Source organism: Pseudophryne corroboree, chromosome 4 (genome assembly GCF_028390025.1).
Source record: "Pseudophryne corroboree isolate aPseCor3 chromosome 4, aPseCor3.hap2, whole genome shotgun sequence".
NCBI lineage: Eukaryota > Metazoa > Chordata > Amphibia > Anura > Myobatrachidae > Pseudophryne > Pseudophryne corroboree.
In genome coordinates this window covers 389524789-389546718 of record NC_086447.1, presented here as the reverse complement: position 1 = coordinate 389546718, position 21930 = coordinate 389524789, and the positions used below count along the sequence as shown (strand labels likewise).

The 21930-nt window shown below is 49.0% G+C and overlaps 1 protein-coding gene across 5 annotated transcripts in view; it reads left to right on the top strand.

The window, feature by feature from the left end:
* Window positions 1-21930, top strand: part of GCLC (glutamate-cysteine ligase catalytic subunit) — a 197145-nt gene that overhangs the window by 153470 nt on the left and 21745 nt on the right. For all 5 annotated transcript variants that reach the window (XM_063916711.1, XM_063916709.1, XM_063916713.1 and 2 more), the window contains 3 exons: window positions 229-345; window positions 471-609; window positions 13166-13278. In XM_063916711.1, coding sequence (XP_063772781.1) covers window positions 229-345; window positions 471-609; window positions 13166-13278 — 369 coding nt within the window. The remainder of the gene's footprint in view (window positions 1-228; window positions 346-470; window positions 610-13165; window positions 13279-21930) is intronic.

Here is a 21930-nt window from a genome sequence, read left to right as displayed (position 1 = left end):
TTTACTGGATGTGATTTGATATATTGTAATCTGATAGTCCTAGCAAAAATCTATCTTGGTGTCTCTTGTGGCTTTGAAATACTGTTTGGCTTGATGAATAAGTAAGGTAACAACTCTATGGTATGTTTAAAATATTGTACTTTCTAAGTGAGTAAAGTTGTCATCCCCTGCTGGCTTGTGTTGCCTTGTGAAAAAGTCTCATGACTCCCCACTCCCCTCCTTTTGTAGATGGCTTTGAGTGCTGCTGCCCCTTTCTACAGGGGATATGTGTCTGACATTGATTGCCGGTGGGGAGTAATTTCTGCCTCTGTAGATGATCGAACTAAAGAAGAAAGAGGTCTGCAGGTATTCTAAATATTGGTCTACATGCACATTGTATTCATCACCCCAAAAAATTGGATGTGGTTTTTTTTTTTCAATCTGCATTTTAAGAGTTTGAAATAGTACATACATATTTGTTCTCTCTGTAGCCTCTGAAGAATGACAAGTACCGAATCAGTAAATCTCGGTATGATTCTATAGATAGTTATCTATCTACGTGTGGTGAAAAGTACAATGATATTGATTTGACTATAGACAAAGAGATCTATAACCAGCTAACGAGAGAGGGTAAGCAACTCACATTTTATTTACTATATTTGCAACAATATGTAACTTGTATGTCTTTAAAACCAAAGTGTTTTAGAGTACATTTATTATTAAAGTTCATCAAGACTGGCTTGGCTTCTTAGCACTTTTGTCCTTGAAACATCTATTATTATTTTTTTGTATTTTTTTTTTTTTTTTTTAATTTACTTTTTATGAACTGTACTACTTGTCACCAACCGCATTCTAAGCTGCAGTCATTATCAACAGTTTAAACTTTAATGAGTAGGTAGACACGTGGCTTTGTGTTGCCTATCCACTGATTTCCTAACGACACCTTGATGATATGACTCCTTTAATGAATAAACAAACTGGTGCACACGCAGTATATAATGAATAAACTGGTGCACACGCAGTATATAATTATTTCTGCTTGTATTGAGGAGACAACAAAGCCTTTAGAATAAGGCTTGTACTGTCTGATTTTATCCTTTATTACAACTTCCATTTAGGAAGGTGCTTGCTCCCCCTGTGTGTTGCTTACTCTGGTTATGCAAAAGATTAAGTCATTTGATGTTGATTTTAAAATAAATAAATATATATATATATATATATATATATATATATATATATATATATATATATATAATTTCTCTGACTTCCTAGTGGATGCTGGGTACTCCGTAAGGACCATGGGGAATAGACGGGCTCCGCAGGAGACTGGGCACTCTTAAAAGAAAGATTAGGTACTATATCTGGTGTGCACTGGCTCCTCCCTCTATGCCCCTCCTCCAGACCTCAGTTAGAATCTGTGCCCGGCCAGAGCTGGATGCACTCTAGGGGCTCTCCTGAGCTTCCTAGAAAAAGTATTTGTTAGGTTTTTTATTTTCAGTGAGATCTGCTGGCAACAGACTCACTACTACGTGGGACTGAGGGGAGAGAAGCGAACCTACCTGCTTGCAGCTAGCTTGGGCTTCTTAGGCTACTGGACACCATTAGCTCCAGAGGGATCGAACACAGGCCCAGTCCTCGGTCGTCCGGTCCCGGAGCCGCGCCGCCGTCCCCCTTGCAGAGCCAGAAGAACGAAGAAAAAGTTTAAAATCGGCGGCTGAAGACTCCGGTCTTCATTAAGGTAGCGCACAGCACTGCAGCTGTGCGCCATTGCTCCCTCTGCACACCACAGACTCCGGTCACTGATGGGTGCAGGGTGCTGGGGGGGGCGCCCTGGGCAGCAATTAGAGTACCTTACATGGCTAAATAGCACATAATACAGCTAATAAACTGTATATGTGCATAATCCCCCGCCATAAAGTATGTAAAAAAGCGGGAGAAGTCCGCCGAGGAAGCTCCGCTGGAAGGCAGCTCCCCAGGCTCTCCCCTGCAGTTTCCAGGCTTCAAGGGTAAAATAGAGAGGGGGGGCAGTAAATTTAGGCGCAAACTGTGTATAATAAGCTGCTATACGGAAACTCACTCACTTTAGTGTAAATCCCTGGTTATATAGCGCTGTGGTGTGTGCTGGCATACTCTCTCTGTCTCCCCAAAGGACTTTGTGGGGTCCTGTCCTCAGTCAGAGCATTCCCTGTGTGTGTCGGTACGGCTGTGTTGACATGTTTGATGAGGAGGGTTACGTGGAGGCGGAGCAGGAGCCGATAAGTGTGATGTCGCCCCCTACGGGGCCGACACCGGAGTGGATGGATATGTGGAAGGTTTTAACCGACAGTGTCAACTCCATACATAAAAGGTTGGATGACGTGACAGCCTTGGGACAGCCGGCATCTCAGCCCGCGCCTGCCCAGGCCTCTCAGAGGCCATCAGGGGCTCAAAAACGCCCGCTACCTCAGATGGCAGACACAGATGTCGACACGGAGTCTGACTCCAGTGTCGACGAGGATGAGACGAATGTACAGTCCACAAGGGCCATCCGATGCATGATTACGGCAATGAAAAATGTATTGAACATTTCTGACACTGACTCTGTTACCGTTTAAAAGGGTATTATGTTTGGGGAGAAAAAGCTTCCAGTGACTTTTCCCACATCTGAGGAGTTAAATGAATTATGTGAAGAAGCGTGGTGTTCCCCTGATAAAAAACTGGTAATTCATAAGAAGTTACTGATGGCGTACCCTTTCCCGCCAACGGATAGGCTACGTTGGGAAACATCCCCTAAGGTGGACAAGGCGCTCACGCGCTTGTCAAAAAAGGTGGCACTGCCGTCTCAGGATACGGCCGCCTTAAAGGAGCCTGCAGATAGAAAGCAGGAAGCTATCCTGAAGTCTGTATATACACACTCAGGTACTATACTGAGACCTGCTATTGCGTCAGCATGGATGTGTAGTGCTGCAGCAGCTTGGTCCGACACCCTGTCAGATAACATTGATACACTCGACAGGGATACTATTTTGCTAACCATAGACCATATAAAGGACGTAGTCTTATATATGAGAGATGCACAGAGGGATATTTGCCGACTGGCATCGGGAATTAATGCAATGTCCATTTCTGCCAGGAGAGTATTATGGACTCTGCAGTGGACAGGTGATGCTGATTCTAAAAGGCACATGGAGGTTTTGCCTTATAAGGGTGAGGAACTGTTTGTGGATGGTCTCTCGGACCTGGTATCCACAGCAAAAGCTGGAAAATCAACTTTTCTACCCCACGTTCCTCACAACCAAAGAAAGCCCCGTATTATCAGGTACAGTCCTTTCGGCCTCAGAAAGGCAAGCGTGTCAGAGGCGCTTCCTTTCTGCCCAGAGGCAGGGGTAGAGGAAAGAAGCTGCATCAGACAGCCAGTTCCCAGGAACAAAAGCCCTCGCCCGCTTCCTCCAAGTCCACCGCATGACGCTGGGGCTCCACAGGCGGAGCGGTGGGGGCCCGTCTCCGGAACTTCAGCAACCAGTGGGTTTGCTCACAGGTGGATCCCTGGGCCCTACAAGTGGTATCTCAGGGATACATGTTGTTCGAGGCGACCCCCCCTCGCCGTTACCTCAAATCAACTTTGCCAACTGCTCCCAGGGAAAGGGGAGGTAGTGCTGGCGGCTATTCACAAGCTGTACCTTCAGCACGTGATAATCAAGGTTCCCCTCCTGCAACAGGGATGGGGTTACTGTTCCACAATGTTTGTGGTACCGAAACCGGACGGTTCAGCGAGACCCATTCTAAATTTAAAATCCTTGAACACGATTATCGCAAGCCTGGAAGAGGGGGATTTTATGGTATCATTGGACATCAAGGATGCATACCTGCATGTCCCCATTTACCCACCTCACCAGGAGTACCTCAGGTTTGTGGTACAGGACTGTCATTACCAATTCCAGACGTTGCCGTTTGGTCTCTCAACGGCACCAAGGGTATTTACCAAGGTAATGGCCGAAATGATGATACTCCTTCGGAGGAAGGGAGTTATAATTATCCCGTACTTGGACGATCTCCTGATAAAGGCGAGGTCCAAGGAACAGTTGTTAGCCAGCGTAGCACTAGCTCGGGAAGTGCTGCAACAACACGGCTGGATTCTGAACATACCAAAGTCGCAGCTGATTCCTGCGACACGTCTATTGTTCTTGGGCATGATCCTGGATACAGAACAAAAGAAGGTGTTTCTCCCTGCGGAGAAGGCCCAGGTATTGTCATCTCTGGTCAGGAATCTCCTGAAACCAAAACAGGTGTCGGTGCATCACTGCAAGCGAGTCCTGGGAAAGATGGTGGCTTCTTACGAAGCAATTCCCTTTGGCAGGTTCCATGCAAGGATCTTTCAGTGGGATCTGTTGGACAAATGGTCCGGATTGCATCTTCAGATGCATCGGTTGCTCACCCTGTCCCCGAGGGCCAGGGTGTCTCTACTGTGGTGGCTGCAGAGTGCCCATCTTCTCGAGGGCCGCAGATTCAGCATACAGGACTGGGTCCTGGTGACCACGGATGCAAGCCTCCGAGGTTGGGGGGCAGTCACTCAGGGAAGAAACTTCCAAGGACAGTGGTCAAGTCAGGAGACTTCCCTACACATAAATATTCTGGAACTAAGGGCCATTTACAACGCCCTGAGTCAAGCAGAACCCCTGCTTCAAAGCCTACCGGTGCTGATTCAGTCAGACAACATCACGGCGGTCGCCCATGTAAACCGCCAAGGCGGCACAAGAAGCAGGATGGCGATGGCAGAAGCCACAAGGATTCTTCGATGGGCGGAGAATCACGTACTGGCACTGTCAGCAGTGTTTATTCCGGGAGTGGACAACTGGGAAGCAGACTTCCTCAGCAGACACTATCTCCACCCGGGAGAGTGGGGACTTCATCCAGAAGTCTTCACACTGATTGTAAATCGTTGGGAACGGCCACAGGTGGACATGATGGCGTTGCGCCTCAACAAAAAGCTAAAAAGATTTCTCTGACGTCCTAGTGGATGCTGGGAACTCCGTAAGGACCATGGGGAATAGCGGCTCCGCAGGAGACTGGGCACAAAAGTAAAGCTTTAGGACTACCTGGTGTGCACTAGCTCCTCCCCCTATGACCCTCCTCCAAGCCTCAGTTAGATTTTTGTGCCCGGCCGAGAAGGGTGCATTCTAGGAGGCTCTCCTGAGTTTCTTAGTAAAAGTTTAGTTTTAGGTTTTTTATTTTCAGTGAGACCTGTTGGCAACAGGCTCACTGCATCGAGGGACTAAGGGGAGAAGAAGCGAACCTGCGTGCTTGCAGCCAGCTTGGGCTTCTTGGCTACTGGACACCATTAGCTCCAGAGGGACCGAACACAGGCCCAACCTCGGAGTCCGGTCCCAGAGCCGCGCCGCCGGCCCCCTTACAGAGCCAGAAGCAAGAAGAGGTCCGGAAAATCGGCGGCAGAAGACATCAGTCTTCACCAAGGTAGCGCACAGCACTGCAGCTGTGCGCCATTGCTCCTCAGGCACACTTCACACTCCGGCCACTGAGGGTGCAGGGCGCTGGGGGGGGGCGCCCTGAGCAGCAATAGAAACACCTTGGCTGGCGAAAATACATCACATATAACCCCCAGTGCTATATGGATGTATTTTAACCCCTGCCAGAATACAGCAAAAAGCGGGAGAAAAGTCAGCCGAGAAGGGGGCGGAGCCTATCTCCTCAGCACACGGGCGCCTTTTTCCCTCACAGCTTCGCTGGAAGGACGTCTCCCTGACTCTCCCCTGCAGTCCTGCACTACAGAAAAGGGTAAAACGAGAGGGGGGCACTAATTAGGCGCAGTATAAATAAAACAGCAGCTATAGGGGGAAAAACACTTCTATAAGGTTATCCCTGTATATATATATATATATATATATAGCGCTCTGGTGTGTGCTGGCATACTCTCCCTCTGTCTCCCCAAAGGGCTAGTGGGGTCCTGTCCTCTATCAGAGCATTCCCTGTGTGTATGCTGTGTGTCGGTACGATTGTGTCGACATGTATGAGGAGGAAAATGGTGTGGAGGCGGAGCAATTGCCTGTAATGGAGATGTCACCCCCTAGGGAGTCGACACTTGAGTGGCTGAGCTTATGGAAGGAATTACGTGACAGTGTCAGCTCTTTACAAAAGACGGTTGATGACATGAGACAGCCGGCTACTCAGCTCGTGCCTGTCTAGGCGTCTCAAAAGCCATCAGGGGCTCTAAAACGCCCGTTACCTCAGATGGCAGATACAGATGCCGACACGGATACTGACTCCAGTGTCGACGATGAAGAGACGAATGTGACTTCCAAATAGGGCCACACGTTACATGATTGATGCTATGAGAAATGTTTTACATATTTCTGATAATACAAGTACCACTAAAAAGGGTATTATGTTTGGTGAGAAAAAACTGCCTGTAGTTTTTCCTGCATCTGAGGAATTAAATGAAGTGTGTGATGAAGCGTGGGTTTCCCCCGATAAAAAACTGATAATTCCTAAAAGATTATTAGCATCATACCCCTTCCCGCCAGAGGATAGGGCACGTTGGGAAACACCCCCTAAGGTGGATAAAGCGCTCACACGTTTGTCAAAACAGGTGGCACTACCGTCTCCTGATAGGGCCGCCCTTAAGGAACCTGCTGACAGAAAGCAGGAGAATATCCTAAAATGTATATACACTCACACGGGTGTTATACTGCGACCAGCAATCGCCTCAGCCTGGATGTGCAGTGCTGGGGTGGCTTGGTCGGATTCCCTGACTGACAATATTGATACCCTGGATAGGGACAGTATATTACTGACTATAGAGCATTTGAAAGATGCATTTCTATATATGCGGGATGCACAGAGGGATATTTGCCGACTGGCATCAAGAGTAAGTGCGCTGTCCATTTCTGCCAGAAGAGGGTTATGGACGAGGCAGTGGTCAGGTGATGCTGATTCCAAAAGGCATATGGAAGTATTGCCTTACAAAGGGGAGGCGTTATTTGGGGTAGGTCTATCAGACCTGGTGGCCACGGCAACTGCTGGGAAATCCACATTTTTACCCCAGGTAGCCTCTCAACATAAGAAGACGCCGTATTATCAGGCGCAGTCCTTTCGGCCCCATAAGGGCAAGCGGGCAAAAGGCTCCTCATTTCTGCCCCGTGGCAGAGGGAGAGGAAAAAGGCTGCAGCAAACAGCCAGTTCCCAGGAACAGAAGCCCTCTCCCGTTTCTGCCAAGTCCTCAGCATGACGCTGGGGCTTTACAAGCGGACTCAGGCACTCCCCTAAAGTCTGCTTTACCGACGTCTCCCTCCGACAGGGAGGCGGTATTGGAAGCCATTCACAAGCTGTATTCCCAGCAGGTGATAATCAAGATACCCCTCCTGCAAGAGCGGTGATTGCGAACTTGGAAGAAGGGGATTATATGGTGTCTTTGGACATCAAGGAGGCTTACCTCCATGTCCCAATTTACCCTTCTCACCAAGGATACCTCAGGTTTGTGGTACAGAACTGTCACTATCCGTTTCAGACGCTGCCGTTTGGTTTGTCCACGGCACCCCGGGTCTTTACCAAGGTAATGGCCGAAATGATGATACTCCTTCGAAGGAAGGGAGTTTTAGTTATCCCGTACTTGGACGATCTCCTGATAAGGGCAAGATCCAGGGAACAATTGGTAGTCGGGGTAGCACTATCTCAAGTAGTGTTGCGGCAGCACGGTTGGATTCTCAATATTCCAAAATCGCAGCTGATCCCGACGACACGTCTTCTATTCCTAGGGATGATCCTGGACACAGTCCAGAAAAAGGTGTTTCTCCCGGAGGAGAAAGCCAGGGAGTTATCCGAACTAGTCAGAAACCTCCTAAAACCAGGCCAAGTGTCAGTGCATCAATGCACAAGGGTCCTGGGAAAAATGGTGGCTTCCTACGAAGCAATCCCTTTCGGCAGATTCCACGCAAGAACTTTCCAGTGGGACCTGCTGGACAAATGGTCCGGATCGCACCTTCAGATGCATCAGCGGATAACCCTGTCACCAAAGACAAGGGTGTCTCTCCTGTGGTGGTTGCAGAGTGCTCATCTTCTAGAGGGCCGCAGATTCGGCATTCAGGACTGGGTCCTGGTGACCACGGATGCCAGCCTGCGAGGCTGGGGAGCAGTCACACAGGGATGAAATTTCCAGGGCTTGTGGTCAAGCCTGGAGACATCACTTCACATAAATATCCTGGAGCTGAGGGCCATTTACAATACCCTAAGCCAAGCAAGACCTCTGCTTCAAGGTCAGCCGGTGCTGATCCAGTCGGACAACATCACGGCAGTCGCCCACGTGAACAGACAGGGCGGCACAAGAAGCAGGAGGGCAATGGCAGAAGCTGCAAGGATTCTTCGCTGGGCGGAAAATCATGTGATAGCACTGTTAGCAGTGTTCATTCCGGGAGTGGACAACTGGGAAGCAGACTTCCTCAGCAGGCACGACCTCCACCCGGGAGAGTGGGGACTTCACCCAGAAGTCTTCCACATGATTGTAAACCGTTGGGAAAAAAACCAAAGGTGGACATGATGGCGCCCCGCCTCAACAAAAAATTGGACAGGTATTGCGCCAGGTCAAGGGACCCTCAGGCAATAGCTGTGGACGCTCTGGTAACACCATGGGTGTACCAGTCTGTGTATGTGTTTCCCTCCTCTGCCTCTCATACCCAAGGTACTGAGAATTATAAGACGGAGAGGAGTAAGAACTATACTCGTGGCTCCGGATTGGCCAAGAAGGACTTGGTACCCGGAACTTCAAGAGATGCTCACAGAGGACCCGTGGCCTCTACCTCTAAGAAGGGACCTGATCCAGTAAGGACCCTGTCTGTTCCAAGACTTAGCGCGGCTGCGTTTGACGGCATGGCGTTTGAACGCCGGATCCTGAAGGAAAAAGGCATTCCGGAAGAAGTCATTCCTACCCTGATCAAAGCCAGGAAGGATGTGACCGCAAAGCATTATCACCGCATTTGGCGGAAATATGTTGCGTGGTGCGAGGCCAGGAAGGCCCCAACGGAGGAATTTCAACTGGGTCGATTCCTGCATTTATTTCCTGCAAACAGGAGTGTCTATGGGCCTAAAATTAGGATCCATTAAGGTTCAGATTTCGGCCCTGTCGATTTTCTTCCAGAAAGAACTGGCTTCAGTTCCTGAAGTTTCAGACGTTGTCAAGGGGGTGCTGCATATACAGCCTCCTTTTGTGCCTCCAGTGGCACCTTGGGATCTCAATGTAGTTTTGGGGTTCCTAAAATCACATTGGTTTAAACCGCTTAAATCTGTGGATTTGAAATATCTCACATGGAAAGTGGTCATGCTGTTGGCCCTGGCTTCGGTCAGGCGCGTGTCAGAATTGGCGGCTTTATCTTATAAAAGCCCTTACCTGTTTTTTCATACGGACAGGGCAGAATTGAGGACTCGTCCACAATTTCTCCCTAAGGTGGTTTCAGCGTTTCACCTGAATCAGCCTATTGTGGTACCTGCGGCTACTAGGGACTTGGAGGACTCCAAGTTGCTGGACGTTGTCAGGGCCCTGAAAATATATGTTTCCAGGACGGCTGGAGTCAGAAAATCTGACTCCCTGTTTATCCTGTATGCACCCAACAAGCTGGGTGCTCCTGCTTCTAAGCAGACTATGGCTCGTTGGATTTGTAGTACAATTCAGCTTGCACATTCTGTGGCAGGCCTGCCACAGCCAAAATCTGTAAAAGCCCATTCCACAAGGAAGGGGGCTTATCTTGGGCGGCTGCCCGAGGGGTCTCGGCTTTACAACTTTGCCGAGCAGCTACTTGGTCAGGGGCAAACACGTTTGCTAAATTCTACAAATTTGATACTCTGGCTGAGGAGGACCTGGAGTTCTCTCATTCGGTGCTGCAGAGTCATCCGCACTCTCCCGCCCGTTTGGGAGCTTTGGTATAATCCCCATGGTCCTTACGGAGTTCCCAGCATCCACTAGGACGTCAGAGAAAATAAGAATTTACTTACCGATAATTCTATTTCTCGTAGTCCGTAGTGGATGCTGGGCGCCCATCCCAAGTGCGGATTGTCTGCAATACTTGTACATAGTTATTGTTAACTAAATCGGGTTATTGTTGTTGTGAGCCATCTTTCCAGAGGCTCCTCTGTTATCATGCTGTTAACTGGGTTCAGATCACAAGTTGTACGGTGTGATTGGTGTGGCTGGTATGAGTCTTACCCGGGATTCAAAATCCTTCCTTATTGTGTACGCTCGTCCGGGCACAGTATCCTAACTGAGGCTTGGAGGAGGGTCATATGGGGAGGAGCCAGTGCACACCAGGTAGTCCTAAAGCTTTACTTTTGTGCCCAGTCTCCTGCGGAGCCGCTATTCCCCATGGTCCTTACGGAGTTCCCAGCATCCACTACGGACTACGAGAAATAGAATTATCGGTAAGTAAATTCTTATTGCGCCAGGTCAAGGGACCCTCAGGCGATAGCTGTGGACGCACTAGTGACACCGTGGGTGTACCAGTCGGTTTATGTGTTCCCTCCTCTTCCTCTCATACCCAAGGTACTGAGAATAGTAAGAAGGAGAGGAGTAAGAACAATACTGATCGTTCCAGATTGGCCAAGAAGAACTTGGTACCCAGAACTACAAGAAATGAAATGATCTGAGGACCCATGGCCTCTGCCTCTCAGACAGGACCTGTTACAACAGGGGCCCTGTCTGTTCCAAGACTTACCGCGGCTGCGTTTGACGGCATGGCGGTTGAACGCCGGATCCTAACGGAAAAGGGCATTCCAGATGAAGTAATTCCTACGCTGATTAAAGCTAGGAAGGATGTGACAGCAAAACATTATCACCGCATATGGCGTAAATATGTTGCTTGTTGTGAGGCCAGGAAGGCCCCTACAGAGGAATTTCAGCTGGGTCGATTTCTGCACTTCCTCCAGTCAGGAGTGACTATGGGCCTCAAATTGGGATCCATAAAAGTCCAGATTTCGGCCCTGTCTATTTTCTTTCAAAAAGAACTGGCTTCACTGCCTGAAGTTCAGACATTTGTCAAGGGAGTGCTGCATATTCAGTCACCTTTTGTGCCTCCAGTGGCACCTTGGGATCTCAACGTTGTGTTGGATGTCCTTAAATCACATTGGTTTGAGCCACTTAAAACCGTGGAGTTGAAGTATCTCACCTGGAAGGTGGTCATGCTGTTGGCCTTGGCTTCGGCTAGGCGTGTGTCAGAATTGGCGGCTTTATCGTGTAAAAGCCCTTATCTGATTTTCCATATGGACAGGGCGGAATTGAGGACTCGTCCCCAATTTCTCCTAAAGGTGGTATCAGCGTTTCATTTGAACCAACCTATTGTGGTGGCTGCAGCTACTAGGGACTTGGAGGATTCCAAGTTGCTGGACGTAGTCCGGGCCCTAAAAATCTATGTTTCCAGGACGGCTAGAGTCAGAAAAACTGACTCGCTATTTATCCTGCATGCACCCAACAAGCTGGGTGCTCCTGCTTCAAAGCAGACTATTGCTCGCTGGATCTGTAGCACGATTCAGCTTGCGCATTCTGCGGCTGGACTGCCGCATCCTAAATCAGTAAAAGCCCATTCCACGAGGAAGGTGGGCTCTTCTTGGGCGGCTGCCCGAGGGGTCTCGGCTTTACAACTTTGCCGAGCTGCTACTTGGTCAGGTTCAAACACTTTTGCAGAATTCTACAAGTTTGATACCTTGGCTGAGGAGGACCTTGAGTTTGCTCATTCGGTGCTGCAGAGTCATCCGCACTCTCCCGCCCGTTTGGGAGCTTTGGTATAATCCCCATGGTCCTTACGGAGTACCCAGCATCCACTAGGACGTCAGAAAATAAGAATTTACTCACCGGTAATTCTATTTCTCGTAGTGGATGCTGGGAGCCCGTCCCAAGTGCGGACTTTCTGCAATACATGTATATAGTTATTGCTTAACTAAAGGGTTATTGTTTGAGCCATCTGTTGCATAAGGCTCAGTTGTTGTTCATACTGTTAACTGGGTATAGTTATCACAAGTTGTACGGTGTGGCTGGTATGAGTCTTACCCTGGATTCCAAATCCTTTCCTAGTAATGTCAGCTCTTCCGGGCACAGTTTCCTTAACTGGGGTCTGGAGGAGGGGCATAGAGGGAGGAGCCAGTGCACACCGGATATAGTACCTAATCTTTCTTTTAAGAGTGCCCAGTCTCCTGCGGAGCCCGTCTATTCCCCAATGGTCCTTACGGAGTACCCAGCATCCACTACGGACTACGAAATAGAATTACCGGTGAGTAAATTCATATTATATATATATATATATATATATATATATATATATATATATATATATATATATATATATATATATATATATATATATATCTCTATATATATATATATATATCTCTATATATATATATATATAGATCTCTCTATATCTATCTATCTATCTATCTATCTATCACAGAGGGGAGCACTCACCAGTCTTCAAAGCAATACAATTTGTCTTTGTGTGTGTGTGTGACCACTGCATAAAATCTGTCTGGGTTTAAAATGTGAACTAATCACGCCAACTTGTTCATATTAGTGTTTATGCTGAACTGCGCATACAGGACAACTGTGCTATAATTTTAATCTAGTGAGTACACATTTACTGAAAAAATTACATTGGCAGTCTGCAGGATCTCATACTTTTGTTTAGTTTAGACGTGTACAATTGTGATAGTCTTTTAAACTGCCTATTTACTACGTGTACCAAGGTACTTGTATCTCCCAAGGTTTTGTTTTATTTACTACGTGCACTGATCTTCTGTGTAGGATGTTCTAGAATGCTGGACACTGTAGCTAATATTTTTACTATGATTATTTACTTTTAATAGGCCAACACTAGTTAGTTATATTTAGCATTAATCTAAATTATTGAAGGTTTGCAGAAGACTGACTTTTGCTTTTCTTCTTTATAGTAATCTGTCATGTCCTCCTGAATCAGTCTATTGCCACAGCTTTTTCTGGTATAGTCAAGGTGAAGTGGCTCAAACGTCCTATTGAGGAACATAATGGCGTTGATGACCATTTAAACTCTTACTTTATTAATTAATAGGGTTCTATCATTTCCATATTTGTCTTAATTTGAAGTTGTAAGATTTATCAGGATACATTTCCAAAGTGTAAATGATACTGTGATGCAGTGTAGTTTGAAGTTTCACTTGATTTCTGCTGTATTCCTTGATACAGGAATTGACCATCTCTTGGCTCAGCACATTGCCCATCTCTTTATCAGAGATCCTTTGACATTGTTTGAAGAGAAAATACATTTGGATGATACCAATGAATCTGACCATTTTGAGGTATGTGTTCTATATTAACTTTATAAACACTGTCAGAAACTTGATAATGCTAATAGTTACTGTAGGTCTTAGGAACCAATTAGTTAGGATAACTACACTACCTACACTACGTACATCAAATGAAAGCCCCTATGTTTTTTATTGAAGTCAGGATGGGTGAGTTGTGGGAATTACAGCCCTCCCCATATCTGGACTTGATGCTGTCTGTCAGTGAGGTGTCTGTTTACTAGATAGTAAGATCTACAGTTTACATTATGTGTCGATTTCAATTAACTCCCCCCCCACGAGTCTTGACTAGTGGGTGTGGCTGCATGCCACACTTAGGGGTATATTCAATAAGAGTCTGGTCCATTCCGACATGCAGTTGTCTGAATGGACCCGACAACCCCTATTCAAGAGCGGCCAAATCCGACTGTCGGATTTGGCCGTTTCCTGACCTGCTGCTGCGGGTGCTCTGACAGAAGCGGCAGAGGGAGCTGTTAGCGGGGGTGAGGGGGGAGCGGTTAGCGGCGCCGGACTTGAGAAGATGTCTGTGGGGGGGGGCTAGAGCAGCGGAGGAGACAGAGCGGACGGGGGGAGCAACAGCGGAGGCTCACGGCAGCGTCCGCCCGGCTCCAGCAAGCGGGACGTCGCTTGCTGGAGCCGGGTGGACGCTGCCGCTGGGTTCCTGCTCTCCCCGCTGCTCCCCCCGTCTCAATCCGACTTTTTTTTAAGTCTGATTGAGATTGTCGGAAACGGGGCTAAAACCGGTCTGGTTTGGCCCCACTTCCGACAATGCATGCTGATCGGCGGCTGAAGCCGCTGATCGGTGTGCATTCCGACAAGTCTGGTTTCCCGACTTGTCGGAATAAATGGAGCCGTAATGAATAGGTTGGGACCCCTTCCGACCTAAAACTGTCGGAAGCTGCCGTCTTCCTGACAAGACGGCAACTTCCGACAGTTATTGAATATACCCCTTAAGGTGGCTACTGACTGTTACTTTTTGTTCTCTGCCCCATAAGACTGCGTACAAAAATCAGCAAGTCAAGCGCGAGAGAGGGCCACGGTGGGTGGGATGGGGTACGGTTGTTGGTGTCTTTACACTGTGGAGTGGTAACACTCTCCCTTCACGTGTAATTGGTTTGACCCGCATAACCTCAAAGAGGGCACTCTTTCTAATGACTGTGCAACTAGTGCGGGGCAGTATTTCTGCTAAACATATGAAAATACTCACTAAGGGGATACCTCATGAAATACTGAACATCACAAGTTTAAGGAAGCCAGGCCGGGAGACTTCCCCTGGCAGTAACTACTGTTGAGGGATGTTGAAGCGTGTGTCCTACCCTGTTGAACTCCTGCAATGCTGTGGGTGAATTGTGCTCAGCCTTTTATTATTTGTCCCTCTAATAAATAAGACTGAAGTGGGTAATACTTTTGTGTTGCAATGGGGCATGTAAAGCTTCAATTAACTGGCTTGCTCAATCGTGTGTATGTGTGTGTGTATATGTATATATATGTATATTTCTCTAACGTCCTAGTGGATGCTGGAGACTCCGTAAGGACCATGGGGAATAGACTGGCTCCGCAGGAGACTGGGCACTCTAAATAAAGATTTAGTACTATCTGGTGTGCACTGGCTCCTCCCTCGAAGCCCCTCCTCCAGACCTCAGTTAGTTAGAATCTGTGCCCGGACAGAGCTGGGTGCATTTAGTGAGCTCTCCTGAGTTTGCTAATAAGAAAGTATTTTAGTTAGGTTTTTTATTTTCAGAGAGCTTCTGCTGGCAACAGACTCTCTGCTATGTGGGACTGAGGGGAGAGAAGCAAACCTACTAACTGCGGCTAGGTTGCGCTTCTTAGGCTACTGGACACCATTAGCTCCAGAGGGATCGAACACAGGACCTGACCTTGTCGTCCGTTCCCGGAGCCGCTCCGCCGTCCCCCTCAGAGCCAGAAGACAGAAGCCTGCAGAAGCAAAGAAGACATCGAAATCGGCGGCAGAAGACTCCTGTCTTCACATGAGGTAGCGCACAGCACTGCAGCTGTGCGCCATTGCGCCCACACTAACCCACACACTCCGGTCACTGTAGGGTGCAGGGGGGGGCGCCCTGGGCAGCAATTGATACCTCCTGGCGAAAGCTGCATATATACAGTTGGACACTGTTATATGCATGAGCCCCCGCCATTATTTTTACACAAAATCGCGGGACAGAAGCCCGCCGCTGAGGGGGTGGGGCCTTCTTCCTCAGCACTCACCAGCGCCATTTTCCTTCCACAGCTCCGCTGAGAGGAAGCTCCCCAGGCTCTCCCCTGCAGAATCACGGTAGAAGGGTAAAAAAGAGAGGGGGGGCACATAAATTTAGGCGCATTAATCATAATACAGCAGCTACTGGGTAAACACTAAGTTACTGTGTGATTCCTGGGTCATATAGCGCTGGGGTGTGTGCTGGCATACTCTCTCTCTGTCTCTCCAAAAGGCCTTGTGGGGGGGTCCTGTCCTCATTTAGAGCTTCCCCTGTGTGTGTGGTGTCGGTACGCGTGTGTCAACATGTTTGACGAAGAGGGCTATGTGGAGGCAGAGCAAGTGCAGTTGAATGACGTGTCGCCACAGACGGTGCCGACACCTGATTGGATGGCTATGTGGAAGGTGTTAAATGATGTAAACTCCTTACATAAAAGGTTGGATAAAGCTGATACCTTGGGCCAGTCAGGGTCTCAACCCATGCCTGATCCTACAGCGCAGAGGCCCTCATGGTCTCAAAAGCGCCCACTATCCAAAATGGTTGACACAGATGTCGACACGGATTCTGACTCCAGTGTCGACGACGATGCAAAATTGCAACCTAAAATGACAAAAGCTATCCGCTACATGATTATAGCGATGAAGGATATTTTACACATATCAGAGGTAAACCCTGTCCCTGACGAGGGTTTATATGTATGGGGAGAAAAAGCAAGAGGTGACTTTTCCCCCCTCACATGAGTTGAATGAATTATGTGAAAGAGCGTGGGATTCCCCTGATAAGAAAGTCCTGATTTCCAAAAGGTTACTTATGGCGTACCCTTTCCCGCCAGCGGACAGGGTGCGCTGGGAATCCTCCCCTAGGGTAGATAAAGCTCTCACACGCTTATCTAAGAAGGTGGCCCTGCCGTCACAGGATACGGCCGCCCTAAAGGATCCTGCAGATAGAAAGCAGGAAAGTTATCCTGAAATCGGTTTATACACATTCAGGGACTCTACTGAGGCCGGCAATTGCGTCGGCTTGGATGTGTAGTGCTGTAGCAGCATGGACAGATAATATGTCTGAGGAAATGGATACCTTGGACAGGGATACCATTATGCTGACCCTGGGGCATATAAAAGACACTGTCCTATATATGAGGGATGCCCAGAGGGACATTTGCCTACTGGGCTCTAGAATTAATGCAATGTCAATTTCTGCCAGGAGGGTCCTGTGGACTCGGCAGTGGACAGGTGATGCCGACTCCAAAAAACACATGGAGGTGTTGCCTTACAAGGGTGAGGAATTGTTTGGGGACGGTCTCTTGGACCTGGTTTCCACAGCTACTGCTGGGAAGTCAAACTTTTTGCCATATATTCCCTCACAACCTAAGAAATCACTGTATTACCAAATGCAGTCCTTTCGCGCACAAAGAAGCAAGAAGGTCAGAGGTGCTTCCTTTCTTGCTAGAGGCAGGGGTAGAGGAAAAAAGCTGCACCTTACAGCTAGTTCCCAGGAACAGAAGTCCTCCCCGGCTTCCAATAAATCCACCGCATGACGCTGGGGCTCCACAGGTGGAGCCAGGAGCGGTCGGGGCGCATTTCCGACATTTCAGCCACCAGTTCGCTCACAGGTGGATCCCTGGGCTATACAGATTGTGTCTCAGGGATACAAGCTGGAATTCGAAGTGATGCCCCCTCACCGTTACCTAAAATCGGCCCTGCCAGCTTCCCCCATAGAAAGGGAAGTAGTGGTAGCGGCAATTCACAAGCTATTTCTCCAGCAGGTGGTGGTAAAGGTTCCCCTTCTTCAACAGGGAAAGGGATACTATTCCACAATGTTTGTGGTACCGAAACCGGACGGTTCGGTCAGACCTATATTAAATTTAAAGTCCCTGAACATTTATCTGAAAAGATTCAAGTTCAAAATGGAATCGCTCAGAGCGGTCATTGCAAGCCTGGAAGAGGGGGATTTTATGGTGTCTCTGGACATCAAGGATGCTTACTTGCATGTCCCCATTTATCCGTCTCATCAGGAGTACCTCAGATTTGTGGTACAGGACTGTCATTACCAATTCCAGACGTTGCCGTTTGGGCTCTCCACGGCACCGAGAATATTTACCAAGGTAATGGCAGAAATGATGGTGATCCTGAGAAAGCAAGGAGTCAGTTATCCCATACTTGGACGATCTCCTCATAAAGGCGAGGTCCAGGGAGCAGTTGCAGATCAGCGTAGCGCACTCTTAGGAAGTGTTGCAACAGCATGGCTGGATTCTGAATATCCCAAAGTCGCAGCTGATTCCTACGACGCGTCTGCCCTTTCTAGGCATGATTCTGGACACAGACCAGAAGAAGGTGTTTCTCCCGGCGGAGAAGGCTCAAGAGCTAGTGACTCTAGTCAGAGACCTCTTAAAACCGAAACAGGTGTCGGTGCATCACTGCACGCGAGTCCTTGGAAAGATGGTGGCATCGTACGAAGCCATTCCCTTCGGCAGGTTCCATGCGAGGATCTTTCAATGGGATCTGTTGGACAAATGGTCCGGATCGCATCTTCAGATGCATCGGCTGATCACCCTGTCCCCCAGGGCCAGGGTGTCTCTTCTGTGGTGGCTACAGAGTGCTCACCTTCTCGAGGGCTGCAGGTTCGGCATACAGGACTGGATCCTGGTGACCACGGATGCGAGCCTCCGAGGGTGGGGGGCAGTCACTCAGGGAAGAAACTTCCAAGGGTTGTGGTCAAGTCAGGAGGCTTGTCTGCACATAAATATCCTGGAACTAAGGGCCATATTCAACGCCCTGAGTCAAGCGGAGCCCCTGCTTCGCAACCAACCGGTGCTGATTCAGTCAGACAACATCACCGCGGTGGCTCATGTAAACCGCCAGGGCGGCACAAGAAGCAGAGTCGCGATGGCGGAAGCCACCAGGATTCTTCGGTGGGCGGAGAATCACGTGCAAGCACTATCGGCAGTGTTCATTCCGGGGGTGGACAACTGGGAAGCAGACTTCCTCAGCAGGCACGACCTTCACCCGGGAGAGTGGGGACTTCATCACGAAGTCTTCACTCAGATTACAAATCGATGGGAACTGCCACAGGTAGACATGATGGCGTCCCGTCTCAACAAAAAGCTACAAAGGTATTGCGCCAGGTCAAGAGACCCTCAGGCGATAGCTGTGGACGCCCTGGTAACACCGTGGGTGTTCCAGTCGGTCTATGTGTTTCCTCCTCTTCCTCTCATACCCAAGGTGCTGAGAATCGTAAGAAGAAGAGGAGTGAGAACAATACTCATTGTTCCGGATTGGCCAAGAAGGACTTGGTACCCGGAACTGCAAGAAATGCTCACAGAGGACCCATGGCCTCTGCCTCTCGGACAGGACCTGTTGCAACAGGGGCCCTGTCTGTTCCAAGACTTACCGCGGCTGCGTTTGACGGCATGGCGGTTGAACGCCGGATCCTAGCGGAAAAAGGCATTCCGGATTAAGTTATTCCTACGCTGATAAAGGCTAGGAAGGACGTGACAGCAAAGCATTATCACCGCATATGGCGAAAATATGTTGCTTGGTGTGAGGCCAGGAAGGCCCCTACAGAGGAATTCCAACTGGGCAGGTTTCTGCACTTTCTACAGTCTGGAGTGACTATTGGCTTGAAGTTGGGATCCATAAAGGTCCAGATTTCGGCCCTATCCATTTTCTTTCAAAAGGAACTGGCTTCTCTTCCTGAAGTTCAGACGTTTGTTAAGGGAGTGCTGCATATTCAGCCCCCTTTTGTGCCACCAGTGGCACCTTGGGATCTCAACGTGGTGTTGGGTTTCCTGAAATCCCACTGGTTTGAACCACTTAAGACCGTGGAGCTGAAGTATCTCACGTGGAAAGTGGTCATGCTATTGGCCTTAGCGTCGGCTAGGCGTGTGTCAGAATTGGCGGCTTAGTCGTGTAAAAGCCCCTATCTGGTTTTCCATATGGACAGGGCAGAATTACGGACTCGTCCCCAATTTCTGCCAAAGGTGGTGTCATCTTTTCATTTGAACCAACCTATTGTGGTGCCTGCGGCTACTCGTGACTTGGAGGATTCCAAGTTACTAGATGTAGTCAGGGCTTTGAAGATTTATGTAGCCAGGACGGCTGGAGTCAGGAAAACTGACTCGCTGTTTATCCTGTATGCCCCCAACAAGTTGGGTGCTCCTGCTTCAAAGCAAACCGTTGCCCGCTGGATCTGTAACACGATTCAGCAGGCTCATTCTGCGGCTGGATTGCCGCATCCAAAATCAGTGAAAGCCTATTCCACAAGGAAGGTGGGCTCTTCTTGGGCGGCTGCCCGAGGGGTCTCGGCATTACAGCTTTGCCGAGCTGCTACTTGGTCGGGTACAAACACATTTGCAAAGTTCTACAAGTTTGATACCCTGGCTGAGGAGGACCTTGTGTTTGCCCATTCGGTGCTGCAGAGTCATCTGCACTCTCCCGCCCGTTTGTGTGCTTTGGTATAATCCCCATGGTCCTTACGGAGTCCCCAGCATCCACTAGGACGTTAGAGAAAATAAGATTTTACACACCGGTAAATCTATTTCTCGTAGTCCGTAGTGGATGCTGGGCGCCCATCCCTAGTGCGGACTTTCTGCAATACGTGTATATAGTTATTGCTTAATAAAGGGTTATGTTATGTTGGCATCCATTGTTTGATGCCCTGTTGTTCATACTGTTGACTGGATAAGTGTATCACAAGTTATACGGTGTGGCTGGTATGAGTCTTACCCGGGATTCCAAAATCCTTTCCTTATAATGTCTGCTCTTCCGGGCACAGTTTCCTTAACTGAGGTCTGGAGGAGGGGCATAGAGGGAGGCGCCAGTGCACACCAGATAGTACTAAATCTTTCTTTAGAGTGCCCAGTCTCCTGCGGAGCCAGTCTATTCCCCATGGTCCTTACGGAGTCCCCTGCATCCACTACGGACTACGAGAAATAGATTTACCGGTGAGTAAAATCTTATTTTCTCTGACGTCCTAGTGGATGCTGGGTACTCTGTAAGGACCATGGGGAACAGACGGGCTCCGCAGGAGACTGGGCACTCTCAAAAGAAAGATTAGGTACTATATCTGGTGTGCACTGGCTCCTCCCTCTATGCCCCTCCTCCAGACCCCAGCCAGTTAGAATCTGTGCCTGGCCAGAGCTGGATGCACCTAGTGGGCTCTCCTGAGCTTACTAGAAAAGAAAGTATTTATTAGGTTTTTTATTTTCAGTGAGATCTGCTGGCAGCAGACTCACTGCTACGAGGGACTGAGGGGAGAGAAGCAAACCTACCTGCTTGCAGCTAGCTTGTGCTTCTAAGGCTACTGGACACCATTAGCTCCAGAGGGTTCGAACACAGGGCCCGACCTCGATCGTCCGTTCCCGGAGCCGCGCCGCCGTCCCCCTTGCAGAGCCAGAAGACAGAAGAAAAAGACGAAAAACGGCGGCTGAAGACTCCTGTCTTCATTAAGGTAGCGCACAGCACTGCAGCTGTGCGCCATTGCTCCCATAAAATACCACACACTCCGGTCACTGTTGGGTGCAAGGAGCAGCTGTTAGTCAGCGTAGCACTATCTCGGGAAGTGCTACAACAGCACGGCTGGATTCTGAATATCCCAAAGTCGCAGCTGATTCCTGCGACGCGTCTGCTGTTCTTGGGCATGATTCTGGACACAGAACAGAAGAAGGTGTTTCTCCCGGTGGAGAAGGCCCAGGAATTGTCATCTCTGGTCAGGGACCTCCTGAAACCAAAACAGGTGTCGGTGCATCACTGCACGCGAGTCCTGGGAAAGATGGTAGCTTCTTACGAAGCAATTCCTTTCGGCAGGTTCCATGCAAGGATCTTTCAGTGGGATCTGTTAGACAAGTGGTCCGGATCGCATCTTCAGATGCACCGGTTGATCACCCTGTCCCCGAGGGCCAGGGTGTCTCTGCTGTGGTGGCTGCAGAGTGCTCATCTTCTCGAGGGCCGCAGATTCGGCATACAGGACTGGGTCCTGGTGACCACAGATGCAAGCCTCCGAGGTTGGGGGGCAGTCACTCAGGGAAGGAACTTCCAAGGACAGTGGTCAAGTCAGGAGACTTCCCTACACATAAATATTCTGGAACTAAGGGCCATTTATAACTCCCTGAGTCAAGCAGAAAGCCCCTGCTTCAAAACCAACCGGTGCTGATTCAGTCAGACAACATCACGGCGGTCGCCCATGTAAACCGCCAGGGCGGCACAAGAAGCAGGATGGCAATGGCAGAAGCCACAAGGATTCTTCGATGGGCGGAGAATCACGTGCTAGCACTGTCAGCAGTGTTCATTCCGGGAGTGGACAACTGGGAAGCAGACTTCCTCAGCAGGCACGACCTCCACCCGGGAGAGTGGGGACTTCATCCAGAAGTCTTCAAGCTGATTGTAAATCGTTGGGAACGGCCACAGGTGGACATGATGGCGTCCCGCCTAAACAA